We start from the raw sequence: 24,837 nt of genomic DNA on the forward strand, positions 1-24,837 counted from the left end.
GAGCCAAGGAATGTTCAACTTGGTATCTACTGTCCATCAACTCCTAGGGAAATCTGAGGAACATAACAGAGGTCCATTGATCTAACCGGAGCGTTTGCTACTGTCAGTTGTGAGGGCTTGGGGAAGATCATAGCAAAATCTGATTGCCTGGAGAAGTTCATCAGTATCACACACAGATTTCATGACGGCATGTTTGTACTGGTTCCAGAGGCTCTCACACTTTCCCAGTCACCACTGGAATGAAGCAGGTCTGTGTGCTTGCTGCTGAGAAGGCAACAAGCCAAAACTAAAGTTTTGGTTCATAACTTCTTGTTTGCAGATGATTGTGTATTCAATGCAGTCTCTGAGGTTAAGATGCAACAGAGTATGAATTGTTTCTCTGCCACTTAATTCTGGCCTGATAATTAACACCAAGAAAAGAGAGGTTCTCCACCAGCCAGCACTGTACCATTCATACATGAAACCATCAACTCCAACAAATGGATAAGTTTTGAATACTGTGGATAAGTTCACTTACCTCGGCAGTATAATTTTCAGGGATATGCACATAGATGATGGGGTTGATGCACGCCTTGCCAGAGCTAGCTCAGTGTTTGGGAAGCTCCAAAGGAAAGTGTGGGAGAGAAGAGGTTTTGGGCTGCCTACCAAACTGAAGGTCTGGCTTCATTGTTGTGTACCTGTGAAACCTCAACAGTCTACCAGCACCATGAAGGAACTTCACTGCTTTCATTTGAATTGTCTTAGGGAGATTCTGAAGATCACTTGGCAAGATAAGGTACCATGGCAAGATGAGGTACTTCCTTGAATGAAACTGTCAAGCATTCAGTCTACTGCAGAGAAGGCAACTCTGATTGGATGGCCACATTGTTCAAATGCCAAATATACATTTGCCTAAAAAATTATTTTATGAAGAACTCAGTCAAGGCAAGTGCTCACACAGAGGTCAGAAGAAGTGATATATGGACACTCTCAAGGTCTCTCTGAAGATTGTAATCGTCTGTGAGACATGGGAGTCACTGGCACAGGACCACCCAACATGGTATGCCCCACGTTAAAGAAGGCATTGTGCTCTATGAGCAAAGTGGAATTGTAGTAGTTCAAAAAGAACATGAGATGTGCAAATTTAGGGAAATCTCCATTCCAAATGTTCATGTGGATTATATGGGGCCAATCTGTAGTGGAGCCTTCCAAGCTCATACTGGTCTGATCAGTCAGTCAGACACACTGTATGTACCTTGACCCTGACATAGTGATGTCATTCTGGCCCTCTTTGAGCAAAAAAGGACAATCACCATGCCTTTCCCAATGTTGGGGGTGGGGAGGGAACTCATCTCTGCTCCCCTTCCCAGTTCAAATCTTTGATAAAGTTATTTATATTTGTCATCACTTTTCCTCTCACTGGATTCTAAACTTAATTTAACCCATCTGCCTTCCTACTTCATTATTCATCTGAAACTGCTCTCTCCAAAGTCACTAATGATCTAATTGCCAAATCTAATCCCTTTTCTCAATTCTAATCCTTCTTGATCTCTCTCTGTAGCTTTCAAAGCTATCACCCTTCCCTGCTATATACTCTCTCCTCTCTGTTTTCATTACACCATTCTTTCTTGTTTCTTCTCCTATCTATGTGACTGCTCTTTCCTAATCAACTTGGATAGATCTTCATCTACATTATGCTCACTAATTTAGGGTGTTACTCAAGGCTCCTGACCCTCTTCTCTTGTCTGTTCTATCTTCTTTCTCTCCATATACATATATATATATGTATATATGTTTTTATGGGTGTATCCATGGATATGTGTGTATATATATATGTATATGTTTATTTATATTTTGTATTTATATGTGAGAGGCAGCTAGGTGGTACAGTGGATAGTGTTCAGTCTGAAGTCAGGAAGACTCTTCTTTGTGAGTTCAAATCTGGCCTCAGACCCTTACTAGCTGAATGACCCTGGGCAGTCACTTAACCTTGTTTGTCTTAGTTTCCTCATCTGTAAAATGAGCTGAAAAAGGAAATGACAAACCACTCTAGTATCTTTCAGTAAAACCCCAAATAGGGTCATGAAAAGTTGAACATGACTGAAAACTATTGAACAACAAAAATTTACATGTGTACATATACATATATATGCATATAAAGATACATATATATGTGTTGGAGGAAAAAATAATAGTAAAGTCTATAGTTCATCCAGTCCAAGATGTCTAAAAGGCAGTTGGTAGTACAAGATGGGAGCTCAGGAAAGAAGCTAACTAGAAATGGTATACAGATCTTGGTATCATCGGTAGAGAGATGATAATTGAACCAACGGGAGCAGATAAACTGTGTGTGAAATGTATATATATATATATATATATATATATGTATGGATATATGTATATATAACCAATGGAGGGATGATGGGCTAGAAAAAAACTGAAGAATGTATCAGTTAAAGGTCATAATGAAGCAAAATTCATGGTCATAAGGCACAAAAAAAGATGAGAGTTGGACATGACGGCATCAAAGGTTGCTTCCAACTTTAAATTTATGGTCATGTGAGCCTGGAAGATACAATATCCTACTATGTTTACTATTTCTCAATTTTATAATTCTATAAAAAATACTATCCCTTAGTAGAACAAAATGAAGCCTTAAAGGCTCTCTTCAAACAAGGTATATTCTTACGCACATGTTAAAATTATACAAGCTTGAAAATTAGATGTATCTGTAGAGAGACTTCTTTCCACGATTCATGATGAGTACTGATATTTTAACCAATCTTAAACAAAGAATAAAACAGAAAGTACGTGTTTACCTAAGGTGTTTGCCAATATCAGATTGGATGTCCATCCCAGAACTTAAAAAAAAAAGATTCCTACACCTAGTAAGTTTTTTTCAATAATTCCAATTCACCTATAATACCACACAAAATACATTGTGTCCCAGAACACTATGAAGCCTTCTCAGTGAGATATATAGTAATTTCAAAAGTATCATGTCAACCATTCACACAGAAAACACAGAGGATGAAATTTTTAAATGACTAGATGATATAAAGTTAGGTAGTCAGTTCATTAAGTTTGTATACAGATCAACAGATATAAATACGGCTTTCTAAATAGATTCTACATGTGAATAGGCTTAAAATTTTAAAATTGGTTTTAATATTTATTTAAAAGCAATTTAAATAAGATAGGTTTAAAATTAATCAGACATCACTTTTGGCAAATTGTGCATTGTTTTCAGTGATCCCAAGTTGCTTAGTTCAGCAAAAGTTCATCTCTTTAACATTAAATTTTTCTCAATAATGCTATAAGTCAACACTCAATTAACTACCCTTAGCTGACAATGAATAAATAAAAATTTAAGCTTCTTGAGAGCAAGCAAGGACTAGGCTTTGGTTTTGGTTTTGGGGAGGGAGGTCTTTTTGTCCCCAGTCACGAATCTAGTACCTTGCATCTTTCAGGTACTTATGTATTGCTGAATTGAACTGAGGAAGAAAACTATAAGGCCACTGGTCTTGAGAAAGCATGGTATGTGTGGTCCTTCCCACAAGTTCTCTCACTAAATACTACAGAAAGATATCAGATGCTAAAAGGAAGGCCCCATCATTTCTCCTTTCATCATTCAAAGAAGGATAAGTAAATACTCAGAGGGAAAACTGAAAACAAATAAACAATGATCCTCATACTAGAGGGTAGCTCTCATATTTCATTTCATTCACTTCATTTTCCCAAAAAACCAACCTATCTGATCTCAGACAGAGTTTGGCCTGTCTCCACTGTCCAGATAGAGAAACTGAAGTCCAGTGTTCAATGTCACTCTGGGAATAAGGAGCTTAAATAGAGCAAGAGCCTAGATTTTGTGACCTGCCTTCCCATGTCTGCCTTGGCCTATCAGACTAAGCCCTACTTCACCTTCTCACCATCCCCTGTGACTTTTCCCTCTCCTCCTGATCTATCCTCCTCACCTCTGCAGACAGGCCGGTGATCACTCCAGGCAGCAAACATGTCACTCACTTTCATGCAGGTGATCCTTTTAGATCCTTGTAGGTCATAGCCCTCATTGCAGGTAAACTGGATGCTTGAACCTAACCTGAAAGACAGTAAGTTGACATGACATTTGTTCTGCAGGTCAACTACCTTGCCCACTCCCCACTCTCTTAGTCTTCCCTAGCCACGTTTTTTCCCCTAAATAAAATTCACAATGAACAGCATGAACAACTAAAGACTTTTTCCTCTATAGTTATTATAGTTTCTGTTTCATTTAGACTTCTATAGACCATTCCTTTATATGGATTTCATGGGAATATTTTGTTTGGTGTAAGTTAAAAGGTATCTTGGTGAACAAAATATCAATTGCCAGAAAAATAAGATTAAATATTGATTACTGCTACTAGTAATGGGCAATTCAACTACATGCATTTTAAATGAAGGTTGAGGATTCAAGGTGACTCCCTAGAGAGCTGCAAACTTTGGGGGGAAAAAAAAGCAGGCCTAGAGTCCCTTACTAGGTCTCCAACACAAGTACAAACCAGCAAGAAGAACTATCTGAAGCACACATTTAATATAGTGTTCTACTTTCTAAATATGTTCAATATAGTGAACTAAGAACTGAGGAATAGGAGCAAACAGATCATGGGGAACCTCAGTATCTCCCCAAAATATAAGACCATAAACATCTCGAACACAACAATGTTTTTCAGGAACACTGAATCCAATACCATAACCATTTCTTGCATCTGCTCTAGCCACCCCCAACCCCTGGTTCCTCACATTTCCCACACACCCTACATGCAAAAAGAAGGAATCCAAATGTGACTTACCTAAAATCTGAGCCTAGTCTTTTGCCCCTTTCTGGAATACCAGGGTCTGGACACATATTATGTCCTTGGGACACACCAACCTGAGTTACTACAAGGCAAAAAACAGTACATACAGAGATAGAAAATCATAGGCAAATACTAGTCAGGCAATTGTCTCAGTGTGGATAGATGCAGAAACAGAAAAGACCTGCTGCTTTGGAGGCGGAGGCATTGTTAGAGGGTGGGGTTGGGGAGAGTAGCACTTGCAGATTTTGTGATGAGGGAAAGATATGAGATTTACCTTGAACTAATAAATCTCTTTTGATTCTAATGAAGTTGAGGCTGGAATGTGGCAATTTCATTAGGACAGAGGCAAGTGATACATACTATAGAGAATCAACCCAATTTCCTTATTCCATGACAGGGATCAGTGATAAAGGGTTCTACCTTACGCTAAGGGACAGATGAAAATCATCCCTTACAAAGCCTTTGGGTAGTAGCCTATCCCCAAGTCCTGCCATCTCCAGATGGAGGGTCCAAGTCTGTATAAGATATGGCCCTCAGCCTCAGCCCCCAAACAGACACATAAATCAAACAAAACAAAGTGTAAATATGCATGATTACAAATAATAAAGAAAGTAAGAGACAGCAGCCTGAGATCCTAAAGAAGGCTAATTAGTTTGAATATGGAAATTTCCCCTGACAAGTTCCCCATCCCAGATATTGCCCACTGCCATAGCTAACTATATAATACAAAGTAATCAGCACCTCTCACATCTGTTAAATGGTACAAGTACAAATGTAAACATGAATGGCTCTAAGAGGGATGAAGGGAGATTTAACATGATATCTTCCATTTCATATTCCACCAAAATCTCATGCACATTAATTCTGCTCAAAGTGACAACTTTCCCAAACATCTACAAAAATGTATTGTGATTCCATTTTCTTCAATAGCCTAGGCAAGGCTAAGATAAAGTAGTTACCTAAGGCACTGATACTAGGGCTGAAGACAGAAAGGCAGAGAGCAAAAACACACACTCTCAGATACCAGCATGCCCTACCATACTTATTTCATGGCAACAACTATCTCCATTGTACTGACAGATGGATTCTATAGCCTAGCCCTTTCAAAAATATGCGTAACCTTACCTGCTACTATCAAAAGCCTTTTTGTAGAAGGAGGGGCAAGGTCTGTAGCTAAGCATTTAAAAGAAAAAAGGATAAAGTCTGTAATCCACTGGCTTGTAGCACCTGGGCAAGTTACACCAAGCCATTCTGGACAGTAAATTCTTCTGAATTGGACCATTTCAATATACAGTTCAGTTTCACCTCCTGGTAGCCTGTCCTCTTTTCTGTGGTAAACAGAAAGTGAAGAGTCCATATGGATCAGCATTTTTTCCATCTGGTACTACACAAAGCAGCACTGACCTAGACTCATGGCAGCTTTTCAAAATGGGGGTTTGGAGGCCACAGTCTGTACTCAAAAGATCTCAGCAAACCCACAGTCTCACTAGGAGTTATTTTTCTCAAAGTGTGTGGAGGTAAGAGAAGAAGAGATAGGCATTTAGAGGCGGACACATAGAGACAAGAAATGTAAGTCAGTTCAAAGACCTCCCTCTGCTCCATGGAACTGAGCAGGGGACTTGGACCTCTATGAATATTTATGGTAGGGGCAGATTGGAAACAGGCCAAGGCCACTCCGGGCTAGCTTTCTAATATGCCATGGGCTATTACTATCTCAGGAAGGTGGGAGGGAGGGAAGGGGGTGGGTGCAGAGAGACAAAAATGTATTGAGCAGGATGATATGGTGTCAACTAGACAGCTGTCCAGATAGACCCTAAGCATTTAAACAGTTTCCTATGATAAATAATACAAAGACGAACAAGGTGTCTCACTCCCAAGAGATCTATAGAAAAGCTGCTTAAAAGGCAAAATTTTTGCCTCTCTTCTGAAGTATGTGAGAAACATATGAGTGGTATTAAATGTCCAAGCCTCATGCAGAGCTGAAGCAGCGTCTCTTTTAGCATCATACCACTATCTCCAAACACAGGCTGGAGAGTAATGACAGGCAATGCAAAGACAGTCTATTAGTGCAGTGAAAGGCTGGACAGCTAACAAAAGCATAATGATGTTAGAGATCAAGAGCAACAATCTTGAGTGCAATCTTATGTTGGCAAGACTGAAGTGCTAGGGTAAGTAATGTGAAGCTAGAATGCTATATAGGCAATCTGAGGCTATAGTACAAGTATAGACCACAAGAAGTTAAAGAGCCAGTGTAGACTATGAGACTAGAATGCTAATGCATTTCATGTAAGGCTAGGGTACAATTTGAGACAAATTCTAGTTTAAGACCATGTGAGACCGAAGTACTAGTACAGACAGTATTTTAATCTCCAGGTCAGACAGGCATACATGTTAAGAAAGAAAGGATCTGAATGATCAGAAAAACTTGGAAAAACTGGACCAAATTGAATGTTAAGCCCGCTAACAAAGGTTACTGTTTTGGCGACAATCACATAGACTTAACTGGTTATAACTAACCTAGCACCTTATTCTGCAGAAAATACAAAAGGTCTACATTTGTTATTTTTTCCATAAATTAAGGCCGTTGGTCCAAATTGAAAGGCTGTTTCTGCTTCTCTCCATAGAAAACATAGCGCTTCCCCTCCCCATGACGAGTTGAATGAAACCACCCTTCACAGCAGTCTCCAGATGTATCATCTCTCTCTCTTTGTAATACACTACATCAAGTTCTCATTCCCACCCCAGTCTCCTATAGTCCATATAGGTTCAGAAGAAGAAATAAATTATTCCAAACAAGGGCATTAAAGTTACCAAGTCATTTGCAGTCACAGTGGAGGGGAAGAAAAGGGCAAGGAAGAGAGAGAAGACAACCCACTGTGAGAACTGTGTGAACTGTAGGCATTTCCCAGTATTAGCTATCTTCATACATAAATAACTGAATCTACTACACACGAGATAACTGCATATACCTCCTAGTGATGTGCAAAAATTGTCATTTTTCCACTATATCCTAGAAAAAAATTTCCCCCACCCACTCTACCCCTTTTCTTTCTGTCTTAGTCCTTCAACCTCCTCTCAACAAGCCAATCTGATACCAATTCATGGAAGACCAGGAGATAAGGAAATGTTGCCTACAATCCCAAGGTACAGCAACATTTTTAGACCTGAATGCCTCCATCATAGTTACTAACCTCAGTTCTCAGTGGATAAGACCAAAACAGATTAAGTTCTAGAATGATTTGGTTTCAAACTAACTCCAACAGTACAGCAACTTCTTTTCTGGCTCTCTCTAAGCCCTGATATTCACTAAGATAAGGAAGAAGAGAGTTTAGAACAGACCCCTGTCAGAGCAGCAAAAATGCAAGGATGGAGGAGAGGGGAGAAGGAGAGTGCCATGGTAGAATTAACCCAGAACTGTAGCTTTTGATAAAATGGTAGGCAGCTGTCTTCCCCATTAATTACTAAAGCAAAAATATAATTTAGCCACAACAGCCTGGAATCAGCGACCCTTTCTGTGATGCTGTATGCTACTGACCAGCTCTTCTCTTACAGAAATATTCAACAAGCTCTTGCATTCCAAAATGAATTCATCTCAGTTGCCAGGGAAATCATGAAACTTAAATCTTAATGAACTGTTTACACTCTAAATTACAGACAGAGTTTCCTTTCCCTTTTCTGTCAATTACAGCTTCCCTATACTATTCAGAATCCCCCAATTGTAACTTCATGGTTTGCTTGGTAATTTACTGGCTATTGAAAGATGGGAGAAAAAGGCTGAGCTTCATCCTATACTCCCCAAAACAAAAATAAAGGCACTTTACTATAGTTCCCCAGGGGCAATACACTATTACATTGAGCAGGATGTTTCATTGCTGTTAAATTTTGACTATAAGGAATTACTCTTCCAAATAAAAAGAAAGGAAGAAAATGTGGCTAGCAGAACTCATAGCCTGCCAAGATGAAGGAACCCAAAGTCCAATTTTCCTCATTATAAGACATGTATTTGCAAACCACAGAATCTGTGAGGGAGATCTGTTGCCTAAGGGAGATGAGGAAGGACAGGGGACTGTCAAAACAGGTCACTGTTCTCCTGGGGAAAGTGTTCTGAATGCCCTACAAATAAACAACTTGTTTTACAATAGAAGGTTTCAAGGGCTAGGGTAGGGGAATAGTCTCTCTGGAATATAATCAAGAAAAATAATGTGTTGAACAGGAGGTTTATTCCCTTCCCAGAAAGTTCAAGATGTTTTTTCAAAAAATCACCCCTCAGATAAGCAGAGGGTTTTTCATTCTTCCAAAGTACTTTATATTAATTATTATACTGAACCAGCAGAACCCAATGAGGTACAAATGGCTAGGACAATATCTCTTTATACATAGAAGAACTAAAGCCTAGAGAGATAAAGATATTTTTTCCAAGGTCACACAAACAAAATTAAAGTAGGCAAAGAATTCAGGCTTCATGAATCCCAACCCACAATCTTTTTCACTTGGCTGCCACCCCAGTGCTTCCAAACTTGGTTCTAGGAGTTCCTTTATTGGCAAGAATCATATCTCATCTAAATTTTTATCTTTCTCAGAGTCTGACAGTGCTCTGAACATAGTAGGTGCAAAATAATTTTTAACTGAATTAAGTGCTGCTATAGAGCATCATTAGAGTCCCTAGGAAAGTACAGATTTCTTTGTTTAACTTTGCTTCAAGCCTAGAAAAGCCCAGCTTTAAATGTAATAAGAAAGGTAATTATCAAGTCTTAAGGCAGGAAAGGAGTGAGCAGATGGATGGATTCCTGGCTCTAGCTCTTGGTCCAAGACCACCTACTTTTCTGAATACTTAGGCACAAAAGATTTTGCTTTGAAGAATATCAGGTTTTCCTGTGTTCTCCAGCCCCTCATGTGAGTACATGAGAATAAAAGAAAGGGGAAATGGGGGAGGCGGCTGAGGAAAGAGAAAAAAAAGGGAAAAAAAGAATTAGGAGAGGAAAAGACAGATGAAGATATGGAAAGAAAGTAGTGGGATGGGAAAGGGGAAAGAAGGAAAGAGAGAAGAGCAGGGAGAGGGAAGAGAAAAAATGAGATAGGTGAGAGACAGAAGAGAGGCAAAGGAAAATAAAGGGTAAAGTATTAAAGAGGAAAAGGAAAAAAAGAGGAAAGCATAAGGAAGGAAAAAGAAAAGAAAGAAGCAGTCAAGAGAAAGGAGAAGCTGAAAGGAGGAGATGAATGGAGAAAAAGGAGAAAGAAAAAAATAAAGGGCAGGAGAAGAAAGAGAAGAGAGAGGAGAAGATCAGGAAGAGAGAAGAGAAAGAAGAATTAGTGAGGGGAAAGGAAGAGGGAGAGAGAAAAGGAACAGAGAAGAGAGAGAGAGAAAAAGTGCAGAAGAGAAAAATAAAGGAGAAGAAAGAAAAATTTACTGCTGTCTATAGAGAATGAAGAAGTAAATAAGACAAAAGGTCCCAAACATAATATCAGCTCAGATTTTCAAAGATAAGTAGGTTTTTTTCCTTTGAGACCTGGAAATCAACACCACAGCCATTCCCAGAATACAGGCTGAAATGTGTGTGTTCAATTATCTCTCTTTGCTCTTCCTCTGAAGAAGTTCATTTGCTCAGATATCTCATTTTGTTTTGATTTTTAAGATGATTCTCCAGGCCTTCTTCAATGCTGGGATCCTGTTCTTTCTCCCCTACATAAAACCAGTACCAACCAATGGTGATGCCTAAGTTTTTCCATCACACTGAGCACAAAGAACAGAGTCTAACTGAGGCATAGATACAGCATCAATCAATATTTCTTCCTCCCTCCAAGGTATCTAGGTGCTCTCTTTCATGCCTTGCCAAAACACAAGGGCTGTAAATGAGGAACACAGGGGAGACCTTGAGAACAAGTTCTAAAATCCCCTCCAGACCTCTCTCTTAACCAAGAACAGTATTGGAAAGTGATACATTTGATACTTGGCACAGAGCCTACACAGAGGCCTTCTCCCCTAGGCAGAGAATGGGCTTCATGGCCCAATAAGCTAAATGGAAAGTGAAAGGCATGAAGTTTATGGTTCAGATGAGGATACACTGCTGCCCCCTCACAGCCAGTGGGTATTAAATGAGATAAACCAATCATCCCTGTCCTATCTTACTCTGGGGAGCTATGGGAGAGATGGAGGTAGTGAAGAAAAGAACTGCCAAGTTTGGGATGGCATAATGTGGGCATGCAGGGGTCACAAAATTTGAGGGAACTGTGTCTACCATGCTGAGGATTCCACTACTATAAAAGATTACTAGGAGACAGTGAGAAGGCATGAGGAAAACTTGGTTGATTTTAAAATATAAGTGAAAAAAATGTAGGAAAGTGGAAAGGAAAGAGGGAAGAGGAAAGGAAAAGGGAAAGGGACAGGGAAGAGAAGAGGAAAGGAAAGAAAAGGGAAAAAAACAACATTAACAGTTCCCGGTCTGAAACTTAGAATGGATAGAAGTAGAGAGGTAGAGAAAAAGAGGAGGAAAGAGGAAATGTAAAAGATAAAAGAAGATAAAAGAGGGAAATCAAGTGTAAGAGGGAGAAAGGAAGAAGGGAAAAGTGAAGGGTTAGTCAAGGAAAGGGAAAATTACATCAAGATATAAATATTCAGGCCCCTCTTCCCTCACTCCCTCCCTGTGCAATCTCCAAAAGTTAGTATGTTTGTGAATAGAGCACAGAATAAAAGGTGATGCAATAATGCAGAAAAATTTTAAAAGGGCATCTTAGCATTCCACAAAAAACCAAAAGGGAGCACCATGGCTCTAGGAAGACCAATATCTAGAATCAAAACCACTAGCAGCTCTTAGATCAAGAGCCTAGAGAACTTACAGACAGATGTCTTCTGGTTATTATCTTTGCTGGGCATCAGCTTCACTCCCCGAGATTTCAACTCGATTTGCTTCTTGACTAGAAACAGTGGAAGGAAGAAAGAACAGTTTAGCTTAGTACCAACCTGGGAGTGGTTGAGAATCTAGAACAGTGCTGAGACACTTAGAGAATTAACTTTAAAACAAGAATTTCATGTTAGCCTCCATATTTGGCTCTGGGATGTCTTATAATCTCCTCAATTAGCAGCTGAGCAAGGGCAAGGTCAATGAATGAGATTAAGTATTTAGTATAGTGCCCTGGTAATAAGACTGTTAGACTTGGAATCAAAATAGACCTGGATTCAAAACTATCTCAACCGTTAACAGTTGTATGGCAACTGGAAAATAACTGAACCTTTCTGAACCTCAATTTCCTCATCTCTAAAATGGGAATAATAGCAATTATAGTACTTCTAGAGCTGGACTGAAGCTCAAATGAACTAATATATATGATAGTCTTTGCAAACCTTAAAACACTTTATAAATGTCAGCTATTAATATAAATTTTATTTAGCTTGCTATGCCCATTGCCCAGGGATAGCCGACTTTAAGCATAGGTGAAGCAGGAAACCATTTAGTGATGATGTGGAGTCCAAGTGAATAATCTACTCCTTCACCTGACAATCACTGATAACATTCCCCAATTACAAAGTTAAATCTTTGTTTATGATTGTTTCCAGGCTCCTATTTTGAAATGTAAATGCCCCTCCCCCTCTCACCATCATTCAGAAATGAACCATTTCTCAGGCCCTTCAATCTAAGCTTTAGGTAAACTGGAAGGGAGTTAAGGCAGGTAAACTTTGAGAAACTGGGATGAAATAAAAAAGTGGCAAGCTTGGCCCCCTGGCTACTTCAAAGAGAGGAGCGGTGATCATGTAGCGATCCATTATAATCACAGAGCATTAAAAAATGGAAAGGAATAGGACAAAAGTACAATCAATGCTAACACAAGGTAAAGAGCAATCCTAGGCACTTCTGCCTGGCAGGAGACAGCAATTACACATTATAAGAACAGCTAGAATACAACAACAATGAAAATAAGCATTTATTAAGTACTTACTATGTGTCGGGCACTATGCTAAGCACTAGGGATACAAAATCAAATGAAAAGCAAAAGACAGTCCCTGCTCTAAAGGAGCTTACAATCTAACAGAGAAGATAACATGCAAATAACCACATACAAGCAAGCTATATACAAGATAAATTGGAGGTGATTACAGGAAGAAAGGCACTAGCAAAGGCTTGGTATAGAAGGTGGGATTTTAGCAAGGACTTGAAGGAAGTCAGGGAAGCCAGTAGGCTGAGATGGTAAGGAGAGAATTCTTATGCATAGGAATCAGCCAGTGAAAATTCACTAAGTCTGGGGAGGCCAGGTAGCACAGCAAGTAAGAGCACCGGCTCCAGTGTTGAGAAGACCTGGAGATCGAATCCCGGGCTCAGACACTTAGCACCCACCCAGAAACACCTGGCCGTGTAACCTTGAGCAAGTTACTTAACCCCAATTGCTTAGGGGCGGCCAAGTGGCTCAGCAAGTAAGAGCACCGGCTCCAGTGTTGGGACGACCTGGAGATTGAATCCCGGGCTCAGGTGCTCAGCACCACACCCAGAAATAACTGGCCGTGTAACCTTGAGCAAGTTATTTAACCCCGATTGCTCAAAAAAAAAAAGAAAAAGAAAATTCACTAAGTCAGGAAATGGATTGTTTTGTTCAAGGAACATCAAGGAGGCTAGCCAGTATCACTTGATTATGTAGTATGTTGTGGGAGCTGTAAGAAAAAGAAAGAGACTGTAAAGGTAAAAGGAGGCTGGGTAGTAAAGAACTTTTAAAAATCCAGAGGATTTTATAATTTGTCCATGAAAGTAATAGGGATCATTAGAATGTAATGAATAAAAGCACAATATGGTCAGACCTGAGCTTTAGAAAAATCACTTTGACAGCGGAATGGAGAATGAGCTGGAGTAGGGAAAGATTTGAGGCAGAGACCAACCCAAAGGCTTTTGCAGTAATCTAAGTGCCAGGTGATCAGGGCTTGTACCAAGGTGGTGGCAGTGTCAGAGGAGGTAACAGAGTACATACAAGATATACTGTGAAGGTAGAATTGATAGGACTTGGAAAGATCTTGGATATGGGATGTGAGAAAGAATGAAGAGTCAAGGGTAACACCTAAGTCATAAGCCTGGATGAACTGTAGAATGATGGTACCCTGTATGGTAATATGGAAGTTTGGAAGACAGAGGGTTTGAGGGGAAAGATAATGAACTCAGTTTTGGTCATGTTGAATTTAAGATGTCTACCAGATGTCCAGTTTGAGTTGTCCAACAGGCAGTCGGAGATACTAGAGGTAAGGAGATAGGTTAGGACTCGTTAGGCAACTTTTTAGAGTAACTAGCCATACCAAGCATACACGGAGCCAAGAGTAAGGAATAATCTGAGGCAAAGCACAGTGGCAACTGGGAATCCTAAGTCTTAACCCATTTCTGAATTTCAGTTGCTCTCTAGGGGTTCTACCAGCTCAGCTGAAGCATGCCCTTTGTCTATTTTCCTTAGCAGAGTGGGTGTTAGCAGTTTAACTAATCACATTTGTCCAGGACTTTGCAATGGTGGATTAAGGACAGTTTTATCAACACTGACAAAAAAGTGCTGCTAGTAGATAGGCTCAATTGCTTGCCTGTACTAGATGTACCTACATTTTCCTGCCCTAAGGCAAGCAAGAACCACAACAGAAAAATTGGACTTTTACCAGGTATAGCTAGGCTCAGATCCGTTCTATAACTGAAGCAACAATCACACACACACACACACACACACACACACACACACACACCTAATAAGATGTCTATTTAGGGAAAAAAATACAGATATTATGAATAATTTTGTGCCTGAATCATAAAACTCCCTACAGGTTTATTTCTCAGCAAGCCCTGTTCATCTTAACTGAATATATGATGAAACCTAGTTATTTCCATACACAGCCACTTCCCCTTGATATGCATTCAAATCTTCTTGAAAAATGTGTTATTTTCCATGTGTACCCAGCAGTAAAATTCCCAGTGAACACTGATATAGACACATTATCAAATAGAGGTCATTAGTAAAGAACAATTCAAGCAGAGTTGAGCTACTATGAACAGAAAACATGCTTCCTGATTAAGGATTAAATTTAGGGATAGGTGAAACTCAATGGCAACAAAATTTTGACAGGGACAACCCAGCTCACAGGGGATAACTGCAAGGTACCCAATAGCAGGGATACTAACCTTAGCCAAGTATCCACCACAGGTATGATAAACTTTTCACATCAAGGCAGAAAAATGAAAGCAATTTTTTTCAAATTTATTTATTTTTAGTTTTCAACATTCACTTCCATAAGTTTTAAATTTTCTCCCCCTCCCTCTGCAATGCAATCTGGTATGAGCTTTACACATACATTCCTATTAAACATGTTTTCACATTAGTCATGTTGAACAGAAGAATTATAATGAAGTGAAGAAACTATGAGAAAGAAAAAAACAAAACAAAACAAAACAAAAAAGAAAATAGTCTGCTTCGCTCTGCATTCAGAATCCATAATTTTCTCTGGATGTGGATGGCATTTTCCATCCTGAGTCCTTTGGAATTGTTTTAGGTCCTTGCATTGCTGAGAAGGGCTAAGTCTATCAAAATTAGTCATCACACACCGTGGCTGTTTCTATGAACAATGTTCTTTTGGTTCTGCTCACTTCACTCAGCATCAGTTCATATAAGTCTTTCCAGGATTTTCTGAATTAATTTCTGATGAAGTGAAGTTCATCATTCTGACAGCACAACAGTATTCCATTACATTAATATATCACAACTCATTCAGTCATTCCTCAAGTGATGGGTATCCCCTCAACTTCCAGTTCTTGGCCACAACGAAAAGAGCTGCTATAAATATTTTTGTACACGTGTGTCCTTTTCCCATTTTTATATCTCTTTGGGATACAGCTCTAGAAGTGGTATTGCTGGGTTAAAGATATTCACATTTTTATAGCCCTTTTGGCATAGTAAGGAAAGCTCTTGTCCAGAACAGTGAATCAAAACCACAATTTTCCCCAAAAATGTACTTTGTTTTTCTAAGGACATGAAGTGGAATCATCTGTTATCTAGATCAAAGGCAGGGCATTGAAGTACTCCCAGAAGCAGAAAAATCATGTAGTGAATGGAATTGTTTTGTTGCCAAAAATGAAATGGGCAGAGGTAAGGACAGAGGGCATCCAAACATGAGAAACTGCCTAGGTAGAGGCACAGAGGAAGGAAATGAAATGTTACATATAGAGAATCTCTAGCACTAGTAAGTCTCAGTTTTCTCATCTGTAAAATTATATCTGCTCTACTTATGTGTGAGGGCAAAATTATATAAGGCATGTGAAGCACTTTTTAAGCCAAATATTGTTATTATTGAGTATAGAAAAGGTACAAGAGAACAGGAGGTTTTGTGGGGATACTGAGTTGCTATTCTTCTTCACCATGAATGAACACAGCTAGAGAAAAATGAAAATTCAGGTAGGCAGAGAGGTCTGTGTGGGCCCAAATATTAATGGGTTGATTGTCCACGAATCTCCAGCTTCCCCAGTTTTTCAACACTGGGGAAGCACCAAGTATCTACCAGGGACCCCTTTTTGTCCACATGTCTTCCCAGGGCATGTGTCTAGGTGTCTTCTCAGAGTGTGGGCCCATATGTTTATCTAGGGTCCTTTATTTTTTTTATCTGCCCAGAAAGGTATACATCTGGGCCACAAAACTACACATGCTGAAGAAAGGTAGCTACAAGCTTCTACAAGGAACAGAGCAGAAAAGTACACCATACCAAAAGGAAACTTTATAATTATCTCACATATAGGAGGTAAAGATTTCCAGCTACCAGAAGCTCTATTCTCTTTTCAATGGCCCTCTTTAAGCCTGGGCCCATTTCCCCTGGAGTCTCTAAGTACTTATAGAAGAAAGTATAGAAAAAAGACTTCTGAGGGGATGTTTGAATAATATTATATTTTTTCTCAATTACATATAAAAACAATTTTTGATATTCATTTTTTAAAATTATGAATTCTAACTTCTCTCCTCTCCCCTACCTCCCTCCTCCCTGAGACAGCAAATAATTTGATATAGGAAAGGAGATGTTCAGTACCAAATATTCTTACTATAACATCTTGGGAAAATATCCCTTTCTAAAAATCGAATTAAATTTGGTTGACAAACTGGTATGAACTAATAATTAACTGAGGGAAAACATGCTAGGGGGGCTCATTGGGATCAGTTTAAGAAGGGCATTGATGAGCTGGAAAGTATCAAGAGGAGTATTGACCAAGATGGTAGAGACTTGAGTCTATATCATATGAAAATCAGTTTAAGAAACTGACAAGTTTAGTAAGAGGAGAAGACTTATGGAGGATGAGGGGAAAGACTGTTGTGTTCGAGCATTTGAAAGGCTGTTTTGTAGAAGAGGAATTAAAACTGTTTTGTTCTGTATGACCTCAGAGGATAGGACCAGTAACGATCAATGGAAGTTGCAGAGGAAAATTTATTCTTGATGTTAAAAAAAAAAACACCAACAAATTAGAGGTCTCCAAAAGGCATTCAGTCTGTCGGTCAACAAACATTTATTTATTTAGCACCCACTCTGTACAAGGCACTGTGCTAAGCACTGGGGAATATGAAGAAAGGAAAGAACAGTTCCTGCCCTCAAGGAGCTCACATGGGTGCTCACAAGGAAGAGAGACAATGTACAATCTATGAGTCAGGAGGAAGACATGAGGAAGAACATTCCAGGCATGGGAGATAGGCAGGTAAAATGCACAGAGTAAAGAATGACGGACCTTATTTAAGGAATAGTTAGGAGGCCAGTATTACTATGTCACAGAATACATGGAGGAGAGTAAACTTTAAGCAGCTAGGTGTAGCAAGTGGTTGGAGCACTGGGCTTGGAATCAGGAAGACTCATCTTCCTGTGTTCAAATCTGGCCTCAGACATGAACTAGCTGTGTGACCCTGGGAAAGTCACTTAAACCTGTTTGTCTTGGTTTCTCATCTGTAAAATGAGATAGAGAAGGAAATGACAAACCACTGCAGTAATTCTACCAAGAAAACCCCCAAAATGGGGTCATGGAGAGTCAAACATGACTGATATGACTGAACAACAACAAAAAGCTTTAGGAAGACTAGAAAGGTGAGAACAGGCCAGGGTATGAAGGGCTTTAAAAGCCAAAAAAAGAATTTTATATTTGATCCTAAAGGTAACAGGGAGCCACTGGAGTTTATTGAATGGAAAGAGTGGAGAGAATGGAGGTGACATGATCAAAACTGTGCCTGAGAAATGTCACTTTGGTAGCTGAGTGGAGCATGAACTAGAGGGGGGAGATCTAAGACAGTTACCAACCAGAAGGGTATTTTAGAAGTTCAAGGATCAGGTGATAAGGGCCAGAACCAAAATGGGGGCAATGTCAGAATAAAGAAGGGGTGTATATGAAGGATGTTGTGAGAGCAGAGTCAACAGCACTTGGCAAGAGATAAGATATTGAGGGTGAGAAAAAAGTGAAAAGTTAATGAAGACACCTAGGCTAGGTAACTAAGGAAAATAATGGAATCCTTTAGAGTAATAGAGAAGTTGATAAGATAAGTAAGTTTAAGGGAAAAGATAATGAATTCAGAGTTGCTTGTGTTGAGTTTAAGATATCTACTGGATATCCAGCTAGAAATGTCCAACAAGATGCTAGAGATGTTAAGCTGAAAATGAGGAGAAAAGTTAGGACGGGATATAAAAATCTAAGAATCACCTACAGAGAGATAACTGAATTAATGGGAACTGATGAAATCATACCAGGATGTTATGGCCAGAGAATTCCTGCAGAAACGTCAACCAGGAGTACAGAAGTGAAATTTGACCTTAACATAAGCCACTGATCCAAAAATGAGGCTTGAGATATGAGGGGGGAAAAATGCCAAATACAATGCCAAAATACATTGGACTGAGAAGGCTGAGAAACAAACCCAGAAAGAGAATAAATGAAATAATATTTGTAAAGTAATTTAGTACAATACCTGGCACACAGGAGGCACTCAATATATGTGTTCCCTTCCTTTCCTCCATAAATCCACAATGAATTCAAGTATAATCTCAGAGAAAAGAATGATCTAGCCAAAAGATATATAGGAGTAATGGGGTAGGGGGGGAGGGGAGGAGTAAAGGGGGGAAAGGAGGGAGGGAATGGAACTAGAGATGCAAAATGGAATAGGTAGAGAAGAAAAAATAGCAGACAATTACTATCTTAAATGGTAATAAATGGTAATACACCCTACCTAAGAATTAACCACCCTGAAAGTTAGAATGGGTCAAACAAAAAATAATGACCATGAAACAATAAGAAACATTTTTTTTTTTAAATCGAAAGATTAAAAAAAAGAAAATGTAAAGTATATGGTATTTTTACAAAGCGCTGGAAAACAAATCAAGGAAACACAATCTTTTTAAAATATATTTTTATTTCTTTCATTAAATATTTCCCAATTACATTTTTAATGTTTATGGTTATTTTTTATTAATTTTATTTTTTGTTACATTTTAAGTTCTGAACTATCTCCCTAACCCTTCCCCACACTAGAGGCCACCATTTGACACAGATCTAGATGTACATGTAGATATAGATATATAACCATACTATGCAGACTCCTATTTATCAGTTCTTTCTCTGAAGGAAGATTGCATCTTTCTTCACAGGTCCTTTGTAGTTGATTTAAGTATTTCTAATATTCAGAATAATTTAGTCATTCACAGTTATTCTTCAAATAATATCATTATTACTATATAACATGTTCTCTTGGTTCTGGTCATTTCACACTTCATTATTTTATGTAAGTCTCTCCATGTTTTACTAAAATCAACCTGCTCATCATTTCTAACAACACAGTAGTATTACATTACAATCATATACCACAACTTGCTTAGCCATCCCCCAACTGATAGGCATTCCCTCAATTTCCAGTTCTTTGCCCACCACAAAGTTACTATAAATATTTTAGAACATATAAGTTCTGTTCCTTTGTCTCTGATCACCTTAAGAAACAGACCTAATAGTGGTATTGCTAGGTCAAAGGGCATACACAATTTTATATCTCTTTGGGTATAATTCCAGAGTGTCCTCCAAAATGGTTGAGTTAGTTCACAGTTCCACCAACAGTGTATTAGCGTCCCAATTTTTCCTCATTTTCTCCAATATTTGTCATTTTCTCCTTCTATCATTTTCGCCAATCCGATAGGTGTGAGATGATACCTCAAAGTTATTTCAAATTGCATATGTCTAGTCAATAATGATGTAGAGAATTTTTACATATATATAGCTTTGATTTCTTCATTCAAATCCTGCCTGTTCATATCCTTTGACCATTTATCATTTGGAACATGACTCATATTCTTATAAATTTGACAAAGTTTTCTATATATTTGAGATATGAGATCTTTATCCAAGAAACTACCTATAATTTTTTTTCTCAATTTTCTGCTTTTTTTCAAATCTTGGCTACATTGGTTTTATTGGTATAAAACCTTTTTAATTTAATGTTCCACTAATGTTCCAAAATTATCCATTTTACATTTCACAATACTACCTCTTTATTTATAATAATTCTGATAAGTTAGCATTCTTTTTTTTTTTAATTTTGCGTTCCAAATTCTCTCCCTCCCTTCCACTTCAAGGAGAAATTATCTAAAACTCATTGTACTACCTGAAAATCATTATAAAACAATAAAACTTGGCTATCACATTTCAAGAAATAATAAATGAAAGCTACTCAGATCTCTTAGAATCTGGGAGCAAGGTGAAAATTATAAAAATCTTCCTGAAAGAAAGCTAAAAAACAAAAACTCTTAAGAATGTCATAATCAAAATCCAGGATTTCCAGGTCAAAGAAAAAGCACTGCAAATACCCAGAAATAGTACAGAAAAGCAATAGTCAAGATCACACAAGACTTGAAAAAAGTTTCCACAATAAAAGAGAACTTAAAATATATTCCAAAAGGGAGAAGGCCCTAGAATCACGAAAAACTTGTCCAGCAAAACCTAGTACAATTCTACAAAGGAAAAACAGATTCTTAATGATACAGAGGATTTCCAAGCATTCCTGATGAAATGATGAAAACTGAGTAAATATTCTGGAAGGAAAATGCAAGAGATAAGAGAAATATATGAAGGTAAACAATTTGATCAACTGTAAGGGACTATGTAAGGATTCCTATAAGTTAAAATGGAGAGAAGTGACAAGTGTCCTCTGAGAGGCCTAAGGTCTTCAAAGGTCATAGAGAAAGTTAAACAAGACAGACAGAAGACCTGATGGTGGTTTGATGTGGTTTTAAAGCCTGAGGAGAAGGAATGAGAAGGGGTGTCATAGGTGAAGAAAGGAGGAAGAAAGAAAAGAGATTCATTTTTTCACATAATAGAGGTTCATGTGATGAAGAATATAAAAGGGTAGGGTTAGCAGGTACCCCATCAACCTCACTTTCATCAGAATCAGACAAAATTACATCAAACACTTACACACACGCGCGCATACACACACACACACACACACACACACACACACACACACACATACAATAGAAATACACTAAGAAAAATAGAAAGGGCCAGGGAGAAAATGAGGAGATTTTAAGAAGAAAGGTAGGACATGGAAAGAACTAATCATAAGCAATACACACTCCAACACTGAGGGGTAGGAAGTGTGAAAAAAAAGTCAAGAAGAAAGATTAAAAACTTGTGGTCAGAGTAGGAACAAAAGAACAGAAACAGGTCTCATCTTTTATATAACACAAGAGTTAGACAAATTCCTCTCTTACTACCTTGTTCTTTATTGTAAAGAGAAGAGAGAGGGCAAAGAAGTGGGGAAAAAAACAAACAAACAAACAAGGCAATAATATTGAGGAAAGAACACCATTAATGACTAGAACAGTGAATGTGAAAAAACTCACCAATGAGAAGGAAGGAGATAATTAATAGAAAAGAACAGAAAGCATAATTCAATATATTGTTCACAAGAAACACACTTGAAACAAAGATTGTACAGAGTTAAGTGAGGCATTGGAGCAGAATCTCCTAAAATTCAAATTTTAGGAGATTCTCAAAAGCTGGGGTATTAATCATGACTTCAGACAAGGATACAGTCAAAATAGACATGATAAAAGGAAAAGCGGGAAACTATACTATGTTTAAAGGTACCACAAATACCAAAACAATATCAATATTTATATATGCAATGGATAGCAAAGCATTAAAAAATTAAATTAATTGAAGGGAGATACAGACTTAGGTTTTACAAAAAGTTAAAAATGTTAAGGGCTTGAACAGGGCTTTTAAAAAATTAGAAGTGATAGATTTCTGGCAATTACTTGGAAAACAAGGGAATTTATATATTTATTAGCCATGCCATATACATACATACATATATAGATATCTACACAGATATCTATATTGCCTTAAAAATTATTGGAGACTAAGTAACTTAATACTAAAGAGCTGGTGAGTCAAATAATAAATCATAGAAACAATGGACAATTTCATTAATTAAAATGACAAAAACAACGTACCAAAACTTCTGAACTGAAGCCAAAACTCAGGCAAAAACATCTATTTCTAAAGGCTTTTTCATCCATAAAAGAAAGAACAAATCAATAAATTCAGTATATACTTAAAAAACTAGAAATGCACCATATCATTCCTCAATTTAACAGAAAATTAGAAATCCTGAAAATCAAAGAAGAAACAAAACTTAAAGTTAAAAAAAATTTGAACTAACAAAACCAGAAACTGCTCTTCAGACAAAAATAAAATAAATGCACTTAATTTTTTTAAAGAAGGAAAACTAAATTGTTCATGATAAAGAAATAAAAGATTAATTATCAATTATTTTTTCTAGTGATATGGCAATAATTTTGATGATGAAGATAAAATGTATAAATAATTAAAAATATAAAATATTCAGGTCAACTAAAGAAGTTGATTTTTAAAATACTTTTATTATCAGACAAATCAACTGAGAAAGCTACAAATGAATGCCTGAGGGTAAAAAAAAATCCTTAACTAAGTGGATTTACAATGAAATTATGCCAAAAATTTAAAGAAAAGTTAATCCTAATATTATATAAACAACAATAATATAAAAAGAGACCTTTTTGATCTCTTCCTATGATTCATTTATTACCTTGACCAGGGAGAGACAAAACAGAGAAAGAAAAATAAGAACTAATATGCTTAACATTGACACAAAAATATTAAATATTAGCCAACAGGCTATAACAACATATTAAAAAATTAAACACCATGACAAGGTTGGCTTTATACCAGGAACTGAGGATTGGTTCACTATAAAAAAAACTACAACCATAATAATTATTAATGTCAAAAATTATAAAAATATCATGATCAGATGAATAAATGCTAGAAAAGCTTTTGACAGATTTCAACACTTATTTCTGTTAGGACACACACAAACAAAGAGACTTTTCCACAATATGGTAAGGAGTATCTATCTTAAAATCTGTATGGACTGGAATATTATAGGGAAAAAGAAGAAATTGTACTCATGAAACTCACTTTTTCTTTCAAGGATATAAGAAAACCATTATCAGAAAAAGTCAAGGTAAATATCAAAGTGGCAAAAATGACAACTGTTAGAGGGACTATGAGAAAAACAGCACATTGGGGAAGTTGTAATTTGGTCCACCTATCTGGAAATCAGTTCAGAATTATAATGCAAAAATCACTAACTGTACATACACGCCTCTTTGGTCCAGTGATACTACTAGGCCTATACCTCAAAGAGATTGCAGAAAAAGGAAAAGGATCTAAATGTACAAAAATGTTCATAGTAACTTCTTTTATAGTAGAAAACAACCAAAAACTTAGGGGTATCCTCATCTATTGGGAACTGGCTTAACAATTTATATTATATGCCATAAGAAATGAAAAAATTGAACCACTTCAGAGAATCCCGGGAATGCCTGAATGAACAGATGAAGAAGGATTTGAGTAGAATTTAGATAGATAGATAGATAGATAGATAGATAGATAGATAGATAGATAGATAGATAGATAGATAGATAGATAGACAGACAGATAGATATACACATATATATATATATAATAAAAACATTAGTAAGAAAGAAATTCTAAAAATTTTTAAAGTTCTGAACATGGATTGGTACTATATTATAGGCAGAGAAAAGTGTAAAATCTCCCCATGCCTTTTCACCTGAAAAAGATTTAAAATTTTCTCTGGCAAAGAAAAGTGGTATTAAATAGAGAATTAGTCTATATAACAAATGATCGATTAATTACCTTGGTATTGGGCACTGAATCCCTTCAGCCTGTGGTTGCCATCGGATGTGAAGTGAAGACGGAGCCAGTTCTTACTGCTGATAACTGGGGGAGGAAGGCTGGCTCCAGTGAACCTAGTGAGATACAAGATGCAAATGATCACTGAAAGTGCACATACATACATAGTATATACACTCTTACTCATGATGCTAGCCAAGACAAGCAAGCCTCACTCTCATTGAGGCAGGAGGTCTGTCCCCAAGTATAGCTGGGGGAAGAAACTTGGGAACTACCTCTGTGATCCTTCCCTAAGTGACATAGATCATCATTAGAAATAAGATACCAAAACCATAACCATGCATAAGGATCCAGTGACATAGATATATGGGTCTGAGTATACCCTTCTACCACTGAGCTATCATATCACTGTGAACACTTTAGTACCCAGTCTGTCTACCCCCTACATTTACATCTGCCTGCTTGATTCTAGTGCCTTAAAAGCTCTCCTAACTTTCATGGAGCTAGAGGGGAAGATATTGATTAGTCGGTAAATGGGCCACATGGAGCTTCCTAAAGAGCCCTCTCTGTCTCTCTGTCTCTCTCTCTGTTTCTCTCTCTCTCTGTTTCTCTCTCTCTCTGTTTCTCTCTCTCTCTGTTTCTCTCTCTGTCTGTCTCTCTCTCTCTCTCTCTCTCTCTCTCTCTCTCTCTCTCTCTCTCTCTCTCTCTCTGTGCTTGTGTGTGTGTGTGTGTGTGAGAGAGAGAGAGAGAGAGAGAGAGAGAGAGAGAGAGAGAGAGAGAGAGAGAGAGAGAGAGAGAGAGACAGACAGAGA

At 37.7% G+C, this 24,837-nt stretch overlaps 1 protein-coding gene across 1 annotated transcript in view; it reads right to left on the reverse strand.

Annotated features, from left to right (window-relative positions):
• The window catches only part of CSMD2 (CUB and Sushi multiple domains 2), a 1,071,431-nt gene that overhangs the window by 465,163 nt on the left and 581,431 nt on the right, over positions 1-24,837 (reverse strand). Inside the window, exons 6-9 of the mRNA XM_069067881.1 lie at positions 24,029-24,141; positions 11,649-11,726; positions 4,809-4,896; positions 3,954-4,078 (exon numbers count right to left, since the gene is read on the reverse strand). Coding sequence (XP_068923982.1) covers positions 3,954-4,078; positions 4,809-4,896; positions 11,649-11,726; positions 24,029-24,141 — 404 coding nt within the window. The remainder of the gene's footprint in view (positions 1-3,953; positions 4,079-4,808; positions 4,897-11,648; positions 11,727-24,028; positions 24,142-24,837) is intronic.

The sequence above is a fragment of the Petaurus breviceps genome, unplaced genomic scaffold, assembly GCF_028583685.1.
Source record: "Petaurus breviceps papuanus isolate PSGF00001 unplaced genomic scaffold, PetGlider_PUasm1.0 90760, whole genome shotgun sequence".
NCBI lineage: Eukaryota > Metazoa > Chordata > Mammalia > Diprotodontia > Petauridae > Petaurus > Petaurus breviceps.